The sequence below is a fragment of the Aythya marila genome (assembly GCF_965140915.1).
Source record: "Aythya marila genome assembly, chromosome: 2".
In the NCBI taxonomy this organism is placed as follows: domain Eukaryota; kingdom Metazoa; phylum Chordata; class Aves; order Anseriformes; family Anatidae; genus Aythya; species Aythya marila.
The window spans coordinates 8,976,026-8,992,602 of record NC_139043.1 but is presented as its reverse complement, the minus strand read 5'-3'; the positions used below and the strand labels follow the sequence as shown (position 1 = coordinate 8,992,602).

At 49.0% G+C, this 16,577-nt stretch overlaps 1 protein-coding gene across 1 annotated transcript; it reads left to right on the top strand.

The window, feature by feature from the left end:
• The first annotated feature begins 5,205 nt into the window (after nt 1–5,205).
• SHH (sonic hedgehog signaling molecule) lies at nt 5,206–14,949 on the top strand. The gene is made up of 3 exons (XM_082755056.1): nt 5,206–5,904; nt 10,533–10,794; nt 14,222–14,949. Exons 1-3 carry the CDS (start codon nt 5,596–5,598, stop codon nt 14,926–14,928), a joined length of 1,278 nt encoding a protein of 425 aa, XP_082611182.1. The 5' UTR covers nt 5,206–5,595; the 3' UTR covers nt 14,929–14,949.
• The last annotated feature ends 1,628 nt before the right edge of the window (nt 14,950–16,577 follow it).

Genomic DNA, 16,577 nt, shown 5'->3' with positions numbered 1-16,577 from the left:
ATAAATTCCACAGATATACAGCCAACACCCAAATTAACATACTAACCATTAATACTCCAGTTAACAATTTTTATAACAACAAATATATAGAGATAGATAATTTCCTTTGAAGGTTTATTCCTAGCAATGTTTATATGATGCAAATATTGGATCTAAGTAACTTGCCAATGACCAAGAAATGCAAGTCAACATAACAAGTGGGACTAAAAATTAAACATTCTTGTACTCATGGGTGGTGTTTAAGAAGCTATATTTCAATATCTCTTATTTATATGGGTCACCAGGAACTTAAGAAGTATGTGCCATGACAACTTCTCACCCCTGTGCACTTGATTATGTTCACACCCACACATATATGCACACACACCAATTCAAGGTATACAGAGGGACAAAAAGAAAAAAGGCTTTCAAATACTTGGTTATAAAATTATGTGCTATTAAAAAAAAAAAAAAAAAAAAAAAAAAAAAAAAAAAGGCAACAAACTAAACGAACAAGTTTTGGAGCTTATTACTTTTTTTTTTTTTTTTTTTTTTTTTTTTTTTTTTTTTTTTAACTTAACACCTGCTTTCCAGCTGCCTCTGCTGGGGACTGCAAAAAGCTGTGCAAGCCGTGAGGAAGATGCTCGGAGGTTGCTCCCAACGTCGAGCTCCCCTAGCGGCTGCTTCCCTCCCATCGGTACTGCATAGATTAAAATGCCCTGTTTGGGGTTTTCCCCCACTCATGACCAGAAGGAAGTGGCTGAAAAGTGATGTGGATAACAAACCAGGAAGGGAAAAAGAAACGATAATAATTCCTAACTGGGGCTTTCGTATGGAAAAAAAGGCTGAGTTACTTAAAGAGAAAAGACCCGGAAGAGAAATCTAAGGATTTCACTGTATATGTATAATTAGACAGCACGTATTGCCCTGACAAGTGCGTAAGAAATTCTGTGCGAAACTCTGCTTCAAGAACTGGGTTAACAGAAAATATACGCACACACACACACACACAAAAAAAAAAAAAAAAAAAAAAAAAAAACATATAGAATAATCCTTATGAATAATGCTGCCTATATTCTTTTTAGAAGGCTTTATTGACCAAATTCGAGCCAATGCATTAATATACAAGCAGATATATATAAAAACTGCAAAGTCAATGTCTGTAGATACAATTATTCTGAAAAACTGGGTTTTGTCTGTCTGTATACTCATAATGTTTTCTCCTGTGGCAGAAATGCCTATAGACTATTGCCAGACTAGGGATGTATTGGAGCAGATACTAGGCTTCGGCTGTGTGACTCCCTGACTTTTGCTGACAAACTGAAATGGGTGGTAAAATATGAGCTTAATTTGTCTCTTTGGTGCCAGGGTTTTGGCTTTGCTGGGGTTTTGTTGTTGTTCTTGTTGGGTTCAAGTTTTGTAGGATTTTTTTTTGGAGGGAAATTCCTAAGAATAAGACCTGCTCTGCTTTTCACTATAAAGGAATAGTTGCCAGCTAGCCTGTAACTCTAAGGTGAAATTTTTAAGTTGATTTTAAAGAGAGATATTGCAATACCACCAGGATAGGCAAACAGGGATGAACAACTCCTTTAAATAAACTAGTTTAGCATCTTTATGAAGGAGGGTGGGGTATATAAAAGAAACAAACAAAGTTTAAGATGAAAAGCCTGCCTGATTCTCCTGCCACTTACACCAGTTTTACTCTATCGTAACCTCTGTTTTCACTGAAGTTATTCAGATTTTCTTCTCTGTAGATGGGCATTCAGGTGCCATATTTCTTGGGAAACATCACAGGTGCAAAAAAAGGCTATGAGAATGAAGCTTTAACACTCTCATAAGTGGTAGTTGATTTCATAAGTCATATATTAAAGGTGAGCTCTAAAGCTGGCTGTTAAGGGTGATAAGTAATTGAGACCCATTTAAAATCTGCAAAGATCTGCCTCTCCAGTTTTCTGAAGGGAACTTCCTGTACTTTGGAATTAATCAAGAAAAAAAAAATACATCAGTGCAAGAAAACTCAGAAAGTTTGGCCAACGAGCAACATCACTTGTGAGGTCTGAGCCCTTCCCTGGTTTAATGCAAAGTGAACAGCAGACAAGTCCAGATTTCAAAATAAATAAGTAAATAAGTAAATAATAACTGAGATTCTCAAATGGAGATATTGCTGGATGGCAGCAAGGGCTAATGACGTGAAGTGTACATGGGGCACTTGAGTAGACATATCCCCAGGCCAGCACAATCCCATGGCCCCGTGTATGGCCCCATGGGCAGGGGGGAAGCCTCAGAGATGTGATGGGTTGGGCAGAGCCACTGGAAGAGTCCAGAAGGAAGTGAGGAAAGCTAGGCCATGTGGTTGTGGCACACAAGAGCAAGAAAAAGAGGACTCTATGGGATTAAGGTTGGATGTGCCCATGGTTCCAGTGCCTGCTGCACCCAGGAGGACCAGGGTTCAAGGTGACCCAAGGGGCTCCCCACCACCCAACAGGGTTTTGGAGGCCCAACGGGGCAGCCCAGTGGCACCTCCAAGAGGGACCCAGCCAGGAACATCATCAACCTGGGCAGCCACAGGGAGGCTCTGGGGGCCTCTTTGTGAGGACTTTGGTGTGGGAGGGCATGGGAAAGGGGTGCAGAGCATCTCACTGCCCCCCTAAGGGCCTGGACAGGCCCTGACCTCCCTCCTCAGAGAGCAAAAAAAGCGGCCTGCAGGTTTTGGGGACAACAGGACAAAGCATTGATTTTTATAATCCAAACCGAGGCATTAATTCCTCTAAAGAAGGCATCAGTGCCCGACCTGGTGGCTGGTTTTGTTGCCCGGTTTGGCGTTGCTTGCCAAAAGGTGCAGGCAGGGATGTGTGCGGCGATGCTCCCCGCAGCATCCCCCTGCAGCAGGGGCAGGAGGCAGGTCGGAGGGCTGTGTGCACGATGCTGGGAGTCTCTTGGCGATTGCGAAGCCCCCCACAACCCCCTCCAGAAGCGGGGGAGCTCGTCAAAGCCGGGAGAAGGCGCGGAGGAGAAGCGGGGCGCATCCCGGGGGCCCGGCCCCGCTCCTGCTCCCGGCCCGGGCAGCCGCAGCCTGCGCTGAAACTGAGCAGAGCCACCCCCAGCTCTGCTTTCTTTCACATCTAATTTGATAGGAGGGTGATTTCGAGCTTCCCCCAGTTCCAACTTTTCCCGATTTCTCCCTTTCCCCCCCTCCCCGTGCATTTATTGCTCGCATTTAATTAATTCCTTCTTTGCGTTTCCTTCCCTGTTAATCTTTGGGTGACTGCTTTGTACATATGGCAATCTGATAATGAGGGAGTTTATCCTTATTCTCAATACTTCTTCGCTGCAAAGCCTCCCTTTCCAGCGGCCGGCATATCGATCATCTTTCCTTGGGGAGGGGGACAAGGTAAGAGGGGTGATAAAAGATTTGCAGGATCCCACACCATTAGGAGTAGCTTTTATTCCTTGGCACTGTTTAATCAACTGTTATATCAAGTCATGCTGTTTAAGCAACCACATCAAAAGAACATACCCTCTTTTGTATAAATTATATATTCCTTGTATCTGTCTTCTCACATGCACGCAGACGGGGAGATAAAACTTCAGTTTGTTTTTTTAATAGCGTGAAGCAGGTATTTAGCTGTTATACAACTTGTTTCTGCAGCTCAGCTGGTTGATAAAAACCTAGAAGACAAGCTACTGGCTTTCTAACTTTTACCCATTCCCAAGTTAAAACGACCAAGTTTAAAGTTGGGAATGATAAATCAATGATTCACTCAAGCTCTACAAAGAAGCATAAATAACAGAAGAAAAGAATACGCTGCACAAGGGGGAAGAGCACCAGTCAGAGTCGCTTTGAGAGTTTCAGACCACTTCTTTCGGCTTTTTCCTGAAGTTTACGTAAAAAGATCACTTTGTCCCTTGAAAGTCCGTGTTGTCCTGCTCGTTGCAGTTTGCGGATATACAACTTTTTTGTACTTCTTAAAAACTAATTTTAAAGTCCATTTGCACGTGGTTTAAGTTGATTACGACTCAGCTCTATATCACAGACCGGAAAACTCCCATATAATTGCTTGCCCCAAAGAGCTGCATTTTTTTTTTCCTTAAATAAAGTAGATTTTTTATTTTTTTTCCGAAAGAGTGGACTTTGAATTACTTCAGCATGTCATCTTGGTAATTTTAAGAACTCTTTAAAAACTTGGAGTTTCTATAAATTGTATGTTGGAGCAAAGGCAAATGAGCCCTTTACAGGAACAGAAGTGTTTGTTCATAAGGGACTCTGCTTTTCTGTCTAACCTGCTCTATCAGCCCCATCTCTGCAATTTTGTTCGTCTTTCAACACCTTTGTCTGATTAGTAGCTTTTGGAGATCGGGATAAAGACATCACTTGCCACGCTGCATGAGATAACAATTAATTTAACATTAAACTTATCCCTTTTCCATTCACTTTGCTTGGATCGATCTCTGTTAATTGTGTTTGCGGATGCTTTCAACACTACGCTTTTCTTAAAAACTTAATGACACCCCGCGAGGAGGTGTAGGAGTCTAAAACGCTCCTCTTCGACTTCGAGCAAAGAAACAAAGAATACAGCCCCAGCGTGCTCAAGAGACCATCTATTTTTAATCAGCTGACTTTTCCTGCACTTCCCAAGGTACTACCTTATTTTAAACCGGGTGGTAGCTCTGGTCTTTGAAGAAAATGCTTCTTGGGTCCCTCCACTTTGCAGTTGTGGAATACAAAGTCAGACACGCCAACTTCACAAAGCTGCCGTCTCCTATCAGACTGGCTTGTTTCTCCCCCCAAAGTAGCCATTTATCAGCTAAAAGGGGAGTGTGTTTTAAAAATGCGTGGCTTTATGAGGGAGAGCAACGTCTCTTTGCAGGGGGCAGAAACCTGTTACAAAGCCACTTAGGTGGGATCACCCCTAAATGGCATTATGCCTCCCCTGGGCTTTATTAGTTCCCCAGTACGTTTCTATTTGCACTGTTCCCCGATAATTCGGCATTTTATTTCCCTGCAACTGCCCTTAGAAACTTGCCTTGCACCGAGGCAGCTCGCTAATCTTATTTATTTCTTTATTATTTTTTTATTTCACAGAGGCATCTGTTCCTCTTGCTGACAAATGTACCATTCTGCCAAGAAAGTTTTTTTTTTTTTTTAAGAAAAAAAAAAAAAAAAAACAGCGTGTAATTGATGTTATCCCAAGAAAGCGCAATCTCCACCCCTTTCAGCTCCAAGCCCTTCAGGTAAAAGGAAAAAAAAAAAAAATCTTTCAAGAATTTGTTGCCTTTTTGAGGGTTAAAACATCAGAAGACAAGCTTGTCTCGCCTTGGCCAATCAGCTCTCGGCCCTGGCAGCTATAATATAGAACTAAAGGCAGACTCCTCTCACAAGCGTCTTGCTTTGCTACCATTAAAATCAGACCCTTTTTGTCTCTCGCTTGCTGTCTCCCGACCAAACTCCGATGTGTTCCGTTATCAGCGACCTAAAGCCTGCCATTCCAGCACCTGTCTTGCTAGGGATCGGTGGATAGTATACGATTCAGAAAGCAGACAAGGACATAGGAGGAGAGAGAGCTCTAGAGAGACAGCCAGGGATAGGCACAGAGAGCTTTGAAGTAATTGGATTCAATGGACGAAATGCTGCTGTTGACAAGAATTCTCTTGGTGGGCTTCATCTGCGCTCTTTTAGTCTCCTCTGGGCTGACTTGTGGACCAGGCAGGGGCATTGGAAAAAGGAGACACCCCAAAAAGCTGACCCCTTTAGCCTATAAGCAGTTTATTCCCAATGTGGCAGAGAAGACCCTAGGGGCCAGTGGAAGATATGAAGGGAAGATCACAAGAAACTCCGAGAGATTTAAAGAACTAACCCCAAATTACAACCCTGACATTATTTTTAAGGATGAAGAGAACACGGGAGCTGACAGACTGATGACTCAGGTAGAGCCACAGAGATACCTGTATTTGTGTTTGTTAACCTCTCTGAGCAATCCTAAAGGACGCATCTGTCTTAGTATTTTTGAAAGCCCCCCCTTTCCCTCTCCCCCTCCTCCCCCCGCCCCTCCAAACTCGGCTAGTTTCCCCCATTGAATGTAAACCCCATCTATCCAGGACAAGTTAGCAGGGGCTGGAGCTGGAGCTGGCTAGATATATTTGGTGGGGGATCTGTGTGATACTTACAGTCATTACCGTGCCATGGCGTTCCCTGTAACTTGGTTTAGCGATTGCTGTTTGCATTTGTCCCCAAGGATGCACTTTGATCAAACGAATTGCATACGGCTCAGAGGACCCCAAGTGTATAGTGACCGCCAGGCCACTCACTCATTATTACAAGCGTAGTCCTCGGTTGGTGCGCCTGCTGACTTGATCTTTTTATTTGATTTATTTCTTTTTTTTTTTTTCTTTCATTTCATTTTATCCTTCTTCTTCTTCTTTTTTTTTTTTTCTTCCTCGCGAGCGTATTCTAAATTTAGTAGGCATGCAGTCGTGCACTCACAAAAGGCAGCTGAAGCCGGATCGACCATTCCTCTCCTGATTCCGTATTATATAGCTCGTATTGCAATACCATCATTTGCAATTGTGCCCATCAGAGCGTAAATATATTGATATTTCTTTAAGGATGCTCGCCGCCAATGCTCTGGTACTTCCATAGGGGAGGGACTTGCAACTTATCAGCATTGCATCACCTTCTGTTTTAAAAAATCTGATGGCACAAGGTTTACAACTGGGTAAATATTGGATCTCGGGTGGAATCAGATTGCGGAACCATTTTATGCAAAAAGAGAGAGAGAAAGAGAGAAAACCTCTCAAAGAGTCACCTCATAATTATTATTCATGCTCACCAGAGAGCTCGGTGAAGTCAATTGCTCTGCCAATCCCGGAGTTTCTGAAACTACATGCAATCTAGGCACTGGAAATGGGTTTCCTCCAAATATAGGTCAACAGCGCTTTTTTAATATTAATACATTTAAGCCCCACCTTCAGCGCTGGAACAGGACTCGCCTGGAAGGACTAGGCGGGGAGTGGACGGCGAGGGGGTGTGCGTGTGTGTGTGTGTGCCGGGGCGGGGGGGTCTGGGGGGGGGGGGGAATTTCCCAAACTCTCCCCGCTCCTCGGGCCTGATTTTCCGCACGTTTGCCGGCTCTCCGGGGGGCGAGGGACCGGCGGCGCTGGGCACCATCTCGTGCCGACCACCTTAAATCGGCCGGTCCCCGGGAGCGCGGCGGCGCGCCTCGGCCACGGCGCCACCGCCCGCCCCGCTGCGCTGCGCTGCGCGGCTGCGGAGGAGCGCGGAGCCGGGTGCGCGGTGCTGGGGGCTCGGGGTGCGCGGTGCTGAGGGCTCGGGGTGCTCTGCTGGGAGCTGGGAGCACGGCTCTCGGTGCTCGCTGCTCGGCTCTCGGTGCTCTCCGCGCGGATCCCGGTGCTCGCTGCGCGCATGGCGCTGCGCGGAGCATCCCCTCCCCGGCGCTGCGCGCCCCGCTGCGCGCTCCTCCGCCCCCCTGTGCGAGCCGTGCGGGCGCATCTCCCGCATTTTCAGCTCCACTGAACTCCTCTCGCCCATCGATCGCGCCGCCTCGGCTTTTCCCCCTTCCCTCCGCAGGGAGGCTCCGCGGGAGTCGGGCGCCCGCCGGGGCACGGCGCATCCCTGCGCGGCCGCGCCGGTTCGTGTGTGCGGGTGGCGGAGCCGGGTAGGGGCTGTAGGGCCGGGAAAGTGGGCTATAGGGCCGCGAAGGTGGGCTATAGGGCCGGGAAGGTGGGTTATAGGGCCGGGGGGGGGGGGGGTGGGCAGCAGGGCTGACCCCGGCCCCGCGGCTCTCCCCGGCTCCGCGGCTGGCCGCTCTCGGCTGCATTAGCTGGCAGCGGCTGAACTCCTGACCTTCTGTCAACTTCCCTCAGACGAACGAAACGAAAACAAATACTTTTTTTTTTTTTTTTTTTTCCTTCAGTGCCCGTGCCTTAGACACAAAGGGGGAGGCGGGCTGGGGAGGTGAGACTGGAGGGGGGGAGAAGGGATGGGGGTACCCCGGAAGGGTCGGAGGCGCAGCCGGGCCCCGGGTCCCCAAGACGGTGCTGGCAGGGACGGGGGAGGGGTCTGGGGACAGCCCCCGAGGTGCCGTGTCCCCTTTCCCTCTCGTTAAACCCCAGCCCTGCACCGCCCGCTTGGCCAGCCCTTCAAGCATGGAGAGATCTTCCCCGAATAGAATCGTTAAACTTGGAGAATAGCTGCCGAATGCATTAGCCGCTGGTTAATATTAACTCCGGAGAAGGGGGGGTGGTGGGGAGGGAAGGAAAAAAAAAAAACGCAAACAGAGCTTGGGAAGTCAGGTTCTCAACTTTGCAGGTGACAACAGCAGTTTGCTGAAGGCTCCCCCTTCCTCCCCCCCACCCCAGCCATTGGCTGGATCCGGCCAAGAGATAAGGAGGCCGGGGCAGTATGATAAAGCTGGAATTTGTATGAAATAAACTCGCAATCTCGCGTAATGCAGGCACACAACCGGTGCGTGATGTGAGGAATTTAGAGATCAACTTGGCATTTAGGAAGCCCACCAGGTTGTTTACACTGACAGGTACCTGTTAAGTGTTTCCTTCAAGCAATTCATTTGTGAAGAGATTAGGAGCTGGCAGGAGAGGGCTTGTTGAACAACTTTGCCTCCACACAAAGCGTTAGTGGAGGCAGCCCTGCTGAGCTTCACGGTGGCTGAACAGAATTGGGCTTGATTTGTGGCACACGACCCAATGAATTAATAAATAGTCTGGGCTTCACGGCTTTTGACTCCGACAATCCAGCTCAGGCGGTATGAAAGGGAGGAAAAGTCCTTTAGGAGCTCCTTTCTGCCTCTTTATCCCTCCCGGCTCCGGGTCCTTCGCCCCTAAATAAACCAGCGGAGGAGCCCAGCCATCCTCCAGGTGTGCGAGGGTGGGGGGTAAAAAAAAAAAATAAGGGGGGTAAAAAAAGAAAGTCCAACTCAACTTCCTCGTCCTGTTGGGCTTTGCTGCCGGGAATTGGGTTGAAAATCCCCAAACGCCCGGCTCTTTGCGTCAAGAGCCAGGCCAGAGAGTCCAAAGTGAAGCAGCGATTGCGCTCGGTATCTCGGCGGGAGACGCGTATTGCTGGCATGGCTTTTTTTTTTTTTTTTTTTCTTTTTTTTTTATGGCCGTGATATATACACACGGCAACTTTCTTGTTGAGCAACCTTGTCACGTCCCTAAAAGCAGTGTCGCCGGAATAATGGCCGGGCCCGGCCTCCTTTGTGGTGCTCGGCGGGCCGGGGGGGCTGCGGGAGCCCGGGGGGAGCTGCTGGGGCCAGGCCGGGGACACCCGTGGGTTGTTTTCCTCTCAAATAAAAAGGAGAAGGAGCTGGGGGGAGTTGGCCACGCGTGATATATTTTTTTTTCTGATGTTGTACCTGTAGCCGAGCGCTTTTCAGAGCTTTGGGTGCTGATTTCCCGTGTCTTGGGGCTGCCAGCCCCTTCCCCTGCAGAGAGCTGCCCTGTCCCCCCTCTTGGCCAAGACACGAATCCCCCTAACTTTTAGGGTCCCATTTAGAGCTCACCCCCTCCACCTCTGCATCATCTCCCTCCCTTCCCCCTCCCCATCTTCCCCCACCCTTTTCCACCCCCAAACCTCCCGGCCCCCCAGGGTCCCCCACGCACGGTGCAGCCCCGGAAAGGCTCCGGCTCAGGAGGGGCGAAGGAAAAACCCTGCGGTGCTTCCCCACGGGGCCCGAAATCTTTCCCTTCCACACAAAGGCTCTCGCAGCCCTCGTAGCATCCCTGCCTCGCCTAACTTCGCTGCTTGGCCCTCCCTTGCTTTCCATCTTCCCTCTGTGAGCTGGTTTCTTTCTGCCGTGGGTTTGCTCGTATTTCGAGGTGAGCTCGGATGTGTGTTAAAGTGGGGTGAAGGCTCCCAGCCCATGCCGCTTTGGGGGCTCTAACAAGTGATGGCAGAAGGGAGAGAAAGAAAAAAATAAAAATAATATATATATATAAATAAAAGCACGTCTCCCTTCAACGCATAATGACTGTTAACGTGTACTGAGACCCCTTTCCACACAGAATTAAGCTGAAAAGACCCGGGGAGACGTTCCGGGGGGACTTCGAGATGGCGAGTGTTTGCTTTCGGCAGAAACTTTGCACTCGGGAAGGGGACAGGGCACTAGGCGGCAGGAATCTGCTCCCTGCGGGTGGCTCTGAATCCACGCACCCACGGCCCGGAGCCAGCCGTGGGGCGGGGGGAGCCCCCGGCAGGTGCCGGGGAGGGGTCGGCTCCATCCCGGCCCCCGCTCCTGGCTTTTCACCCCCTCTTCTTCCCGTGCCCCCAAGTCTCACCCTCCTCTTCCTCACCTGTCTCCCTGGTAGCGGGGGAGGAGATGCTCAGCCCGCCCTGCGGTGTTTTTCTTTTTGGGGGGGGGGCTGCAGGGGCTGCAGCCGATTTTGGCTAGGGAGGGAGGGCAGGATGTGGCCTTGGGGTGCAAAGAGGGTTTTTTTTTTGAGGTGGGGTGGGGGGGTTCGGGCTTGGCTGCAGCAGTGCCCCCGCAACCTTTCCCTGTGTGCCCGTGTCCCCGCAGCGCTGCAAGGACAAGCTGAACGCCCTGGCGATCTCGGTGATGAACCAGTGGCCCGGGGTGAAGCTGCGGGTGACCGAGGGCTGGGACGAGGACGGCCACCACTCCGAGGAGTCGCTGCACTACGAGGGGCGCGCCGTGGACATCACCACGTCGGATCGGGACCGCAGCAAGTACGGCATGCTGGCCCGCCTCGCCGTCGAGGCCGGCTTCGACTGGGTGTACTACGAGTCCAAGGCGCACATCCACTGCTCCGTCAAAGCAGGTAAGAGGTGGGGGGGACACCCCCGGACCTTTCTCTGTGCCTCCAGGCCCCCCATTTCCCCGTCCCCATCAGTGCTGCCCTCCCCGTCGAGGTCCTCCGGGGGTGCGGAGCGGAGGCTGAGCGCCGGCACCTGCCTGCTCCCGCCTTCGAGCCCCCCTGGTATAAAAGAAAGGGAAAAAAAAAAAAAAAAAAAAAAAAAAGCCCAGCCAGCTGCAGCACTTTTTGACAGCGTTTTCTTTCGCTTGTTTGTTTGGCCAGCCTTCCCACGAGCAGCCACACACCCTTCTCCTCCCACCGTGGGATTTTGTGCTTTCCCCATCCAAAGAGCGCGTTCGGCGCAAACACCCGGTGGCCGTCTCCAGCTGCCCCGCTGGCTGCACGCCTTCCTCGCGATCGCTAATCTCGGAGCGAGAGCCGGCCAGGAAAATAAATACATAACGTGGTCCCCTGCCTTCGCCGGTAGCCGCTAGGAAATTCCCAGATGCAGATACAAACACATCTCTCTCTTTTTTTTTTTTTTCTTCCTCCCCTGTGCTTACAACGCCACACGCTGTCTCAACCCGGGAACAGCTCGCAAGAAATCCCCAGCTCGCCGAGTTGCATTTTCTCTGCGCAGTTTGGCACCTTTTTATTTATCTATTTATTTACTTTTATTTATTTGGGCGAACCGGTTGGTGAGTGTCAGCCACCGTCGCCACCTCCTGCAGCTGGAGCGCATTGTGACAGCATCCTCTGGCCCAACAGAGCGCTGCGAGTGCCAAGAAACACTTGGGCGCAAATGAATATAATGGGCTTTCTCTAAATATATCCATTTACCTTAAAACCTGCAGCCCCCATGTCAGGGAAACCTGGCTGGCCTCACCATACCTGTCTGTAAGTGGGGCTCATCCTCTCGGTGCAGCCTGAAGCTGCCCAAACCAAAGCGGGACCTTTCTAGGCCCATAAGGGCTTTGTCCCCAGAGCCTGACACTGCTTTTGTTCATCTCCCCACTCCTTTCTAGCCCAAAGGGGTCCCCTCAAAGCCGTCAGGGTTGTGGTGGTATGAAACGTCCCTTTCAATAGCGAGGATGGGCTTTATAGCTCAAGGTGTCTGATTGTGGCGCACAAAATCCTTCTTGCAGGCGGCCACCCTAATCCACCTCCATGTATATTTCATAGGAGAGGAGCAACCCCGAGCTGCTCATTGAGATTCTGCACACGCGGACTTTGGGGTAACATTTAGTGCGTGTCAGGCAGGGTCGTGTGACTGTACCACGCGGGTTGCGAGGGAGCAGGCTTGAATTCCACCCGCTTGGTCTGGTTTCACACTGTGGAAACCTCGTTTCATGACAGAGCATCTTATGAGAAGATTAAACCCCCATAATGGCAGGCAGGAAGATTCTTTATCTAGATCTCTGTTTGCAAAAAGTATGATCCCGGAGACTGGAATGCAAAGAAGAGTTCCCCCAAGGCCTGAATTATTGTCACCAGGACAGAGGAGGGAGAGGCAGGGGTGGTAAAAAGGACATTGATAATGCGCTACAGCAAGTATTTAGAGCAAGCTTCTACATTTAAAATTCAAATACACATCTTGAGTGCCTTGGAAAAGTGGCTCTGCTGTGCAAATAGTGCTTGGAAGGTCCTGGGTTTTTTGGAGAGTATGTGTGTGAATTGGCACATAGGGTTTCTGCACCTGAACAAATAGGGAGGGGGAGAAAAGGGGGGGAAGAAGCTGGGAAAAAAATGGAAGTGTCCTCTCTTCCAAGAGTGTCTGCATTTATTACATGAATCAGAATGACAATGCTGATCCTTTATTGGATTTTAATTAGAGAACCCAAACAAGCGCTGCTCAAAGAAGCAGATTTTCACACCTCTGCCAATTCACTGGCATGTTTGTAGAGCTGCTACACTACTAGATCTATTCATCAAGTCCCTGAATATGCAAACAAAGCTCAAGCCAGACCTTTGCTGCGGGCTTGTACGAAGGTGTAGTTTGCTAGTGGAGGACTCAGCATAAAGCACATAGCTTGTTTGTTGCCATGTCCTCCCTGAAGAGGCCTTGGAGATCTCGCTGCTTCGTTTCTGAAGGAGAAGTGATAAAGTCGTTAGCAAATCAATAACATTCTAATTTTCGCCCTTCCTGTCCTTCCTGAGAAAGTCATTAGGAGACACTCCAAGTGTTTATTTAAATCATAATAGCTTCAGCACCAGCCACAGAGGCAAAATATAAAATCTGACTGCCTTTAGGAGATAAATTACCAGGACTCTGAACTGGCGTAGTGAGTAACTGGGAGAAACCAAGGGAAGGCAAGGGAAGGATCAGGAATGTTGATGACTGTAGCAAAGGCACTTGCTGCAGTGACATACCATGGACTACAGCCCAATGTAGAGAAAATGAGACCCCTCAGTCCCTAGGCTAAGTCCGGAAAATGGGAATGGTCCTTTCCAACCATACCACACAAAGCTAAACTTTCATAAGGGAATTTGCGGGAGACACTTTAAACCCTTGTCGCTATTTCTGATTTGTTTAAACCTACAGTTATATCTCCTGCTAACACTCAAAATCAGCAGTGGTGGCTATGACATTTAGTGTCAAAACTAAAACTAGTAGTGTCAAAATTCTACCTCTGAGCAGTTCCAGCAACAACTGAGCACGTGAAGGAGGTGCTTGTGTTGGGCGTAGGCATGGGGATGCCCTGGAACCAATGCTCCAGGACAGGACCTTGCTTTTGGTGGGGTGGGAAGGTGAGGGAGAGGCTTCTGTTTGGGGAGAGGAGTGAACTGAAGTCTTGGGGACTGCAGGGCAGGGGTGTTACCAGGGATGGAGTGTGGACCCCAAAAACTGCTGTGCTGAGGGGGAAGGCAGAGAGAGCTGGGGCAGTGTGGTCTAGTGGCAGAACGATGAGGTGTGCCGGCCATAGGAGGAGGGTTCAGCAAATCTGGGGGGTCTCTCCCTGCTGCTTTCCATGGGAATAAAGCACAAACCAGTCCAAGCCACCTTCCTGCCCCGTGGTGTTCTCTGCCTAGGAGATGGGCTGTTTAGTATGAGCTCCCTGAGGGCACTGAGCATGGGGAACAGCCCCCTGGAGGAGGAGCGACCTCCTTCCAGCAGAGCCGCTCCGCTTTGCAGGCCCATGTGTTACCTGGCAGCAGCTGTCAGGTGCAGGGCAAACAGCACCCACGTGAAAAGCTCCTCCTGGAACAATATTTATTCCGGAACAGCTTTTTCAGCCAAGGTGTTTGGGCCAGTTTGCCCAAGGAGGCGAACGCGACTGACGGGCTCCAAAGGGAGGCCCACCCGGACAGCCATAGCATTGTGCTGGTGGAAGGGGACTTCTGGGGCTGGCTGAGGTTCTGGAGATGTTTGGGGTGGGTGGAACCCATGGGTGGGACCCATGGGTGGGACCCGTGCCCACTCTAACCCCGCTGTGCCTCTCTCCTTGTGCAGAAAACTCGGTGGCGGCCAAATCCGGGGGCTGCTTCCCTGGCTCGGCCACGGTGCACCTGGAGCACGGCGGCACCAAGCTGGTGAAGGACCTGAGTCCCGGGGACCGTGTGCTGGCGGCCGACGCTGATGGCCGGCTGCTCTACAGCGACTTCCTTGCCTTCCTCGACCGCGAGGATGGCTCCCGCAAGATCTTCTACGTCATCGAGACGCGGCAGCCACGGGCCCGGCTGCTGCTGACGGCAGCCCATCTGCTCTTCGTGGCCCCCCAGCACAACCAGTCGCAGATTTTGGGGCCTGCCAGAGGCCATGCCCTCTATGCCAGCCGTGTGAGGCCGGGCCAGCGCGTCTACGTGCTGGGCGAGGGCGGGCGGCAGCTGCTGCCGGCGGCTGTGCACCGCGTCACGCTGAAGGAGGAGGCGTCGGGGGCTTACGCCCCGCTCACCGCCCAGGGCACCATCCTCATCAACCGGGTGCTGGCATCCTGCTACGCCGTCATCGAGGAGCACGGCTGGGCCCACTGGGCCTTCGCGCCTTTCCGCTTGCTCCAGGGGCTGCTGGCCGCCATCTGCCCCGGCGGCGACACCCCCGTCACCGCCACCACCACCACCGGCGTGCACTGGTACTCGCGGCTCCTCTACCGCATCGGCAGCTGGGTGCTGGATGGCGACGCACTGCACCCGCTGGGCATGGTGGCGCCGGCCAGCTGAGAGCGGCCGGAGAGGGACAGAGACGGAGCGGGAGGAAGGAAGAGAGAGAAAATGGGGTGGGGTGTTTTGGTTGGGGGAGGGCGGGAGGGGAAGGAGGAAAAAAAAAAAAAAAAAAAAAAAGAAGAAAAAAAAAGGAAGAAGAAGAAAAAAAAAAAGGAAATAACCCAAATGAAATGGAAAAAAAAAAAAAAAAGGAAAAAAATGCATATTTTTAAAAAAGAGCACGGATTAAGACTTAAAAATAATAATAATAAAATAATAATAATAAAGTAGGACAGTCCAAAGTAGACTTTAAGGGAAACAAAGACCCCGGGAAGTTCTGTTCCGTTTAGTTTATAAATATATATATATTTTTATTTGTGTTTTTTGTTGTTGTTTTTGTTTTGTTCATTGTTTTGTTGTTGTTGTTGTTGTTTTTTTCTTCCTCTCCTGGATATTTATTTCTTTGGTATGTTGAATAGATGTTTTAAATGATATGAACCGGACCTTCAAGAGCCTTAAATAGTTTCTTTGATAATTTATTATCATGTGAACTGTACTCACAGGGGAAAAAAATTATTTTGTGAGGCCAAGCAAAACTGCGCAGAGTCTATTTTTCTACATGTCATGTGTGTCCTGACTTTCAGAAAGCAAAATTCTGTACTTTCCCATCTCTCCATTACATTGCTCCTTCATTTCAGTGAGTCTAGAGTAACAAGCAAGCAAAAACAAAAAGAAAAAAAAAAAAAGAAAAAAAAAAAAGAGAAAAACTTCATGGGGGTCCGTAAATTATATTTTTATACACAGAATTGTAAATTAGATTTTTTTGAGAGATCAATACTTAACTGAATCACATTTCATTTTTTTGAAATAGTGTAAAATATGAGAATATATTATTTTAATTTAAATAGTTTCAAATGTAACGTCATTTCCTGTATTGTTTTCCATGTCTCTTAAATATTTTGCTTTGTAAAAAAAACACCATTTGGCCACGTTCATGGAAGTCAAGACTGTTACACAAACTTTTTATTTGCAAAAACCGTAAGAAACTTTGTTATTTTTAACTTCAAGAAAAGTTTATTAGAAAATAATATTTTTTAAAAGCGCACATGGCGGCAATTCTGTGACGATGGAGACGGTAGTTTGTACAGAGGGGAGAAAAGGATGTTTTGCATTAATAAATTGAGAAATAACTGCTGTAAATTTACTAAAATGTATTTTTGAATATTTTGTAATAGTTTTAATAGTTTTATAGAAATAAAATGTGCCATGCACAGTCTGGTTAGTATATAATAACTAAGAGTTCCTGGTGCATCCCATTTTTTTATTTTTTTTAAATTTTTTCTTTCCTTTTTTTTTCTTTTCTTTTCTTTCCTTTTTTTTTTTTTTTTTTTTTGGCTTATTGGTTTTGGAAACATAATGCCTACAGGAGTGCCCATTATTTTGTTTAGATATATTGCTTATAACTTTTAATTTTGGTACATTGAATAAGGAAAGAGATCCATCACATCGGCTCGTAACCTGGAACCTGTTGTACTAACAGTAGAACCTCACTCATTCGCACTAACAACTGGGCAGATTTTTCCCTTTTCCCTCACCAGCACCCAGTCTCCCCGTCCTTGCTCAGGCAATGCTTCCCCTCTTCCAGTTTCAGTGCTGGGTCCTCATCC

Coding starts and splice junctions, on each gene's coding strand:
- SHH (XM_082755056.1), top strand. CDS start 5,596: ATGGACGAAATGCTGCTGTTGACAAGAATTCTCTTGGTGGGCTTCATC. Junction 5,905..10,532: donor CTGACAGACTGATGACTCAG/GTAGAGCCACAG, acceptor GTGTCCCCGCAG/CGCTGCAAGGACAAGCTGAA. Junction 10,795..14,221: donor CCACTGCTCCGTCAAAGCAG/GTAAGAGGTGGG, acceptor CTCCTTGTGCAG/AAAACTCGGTGGCGGCCAAA.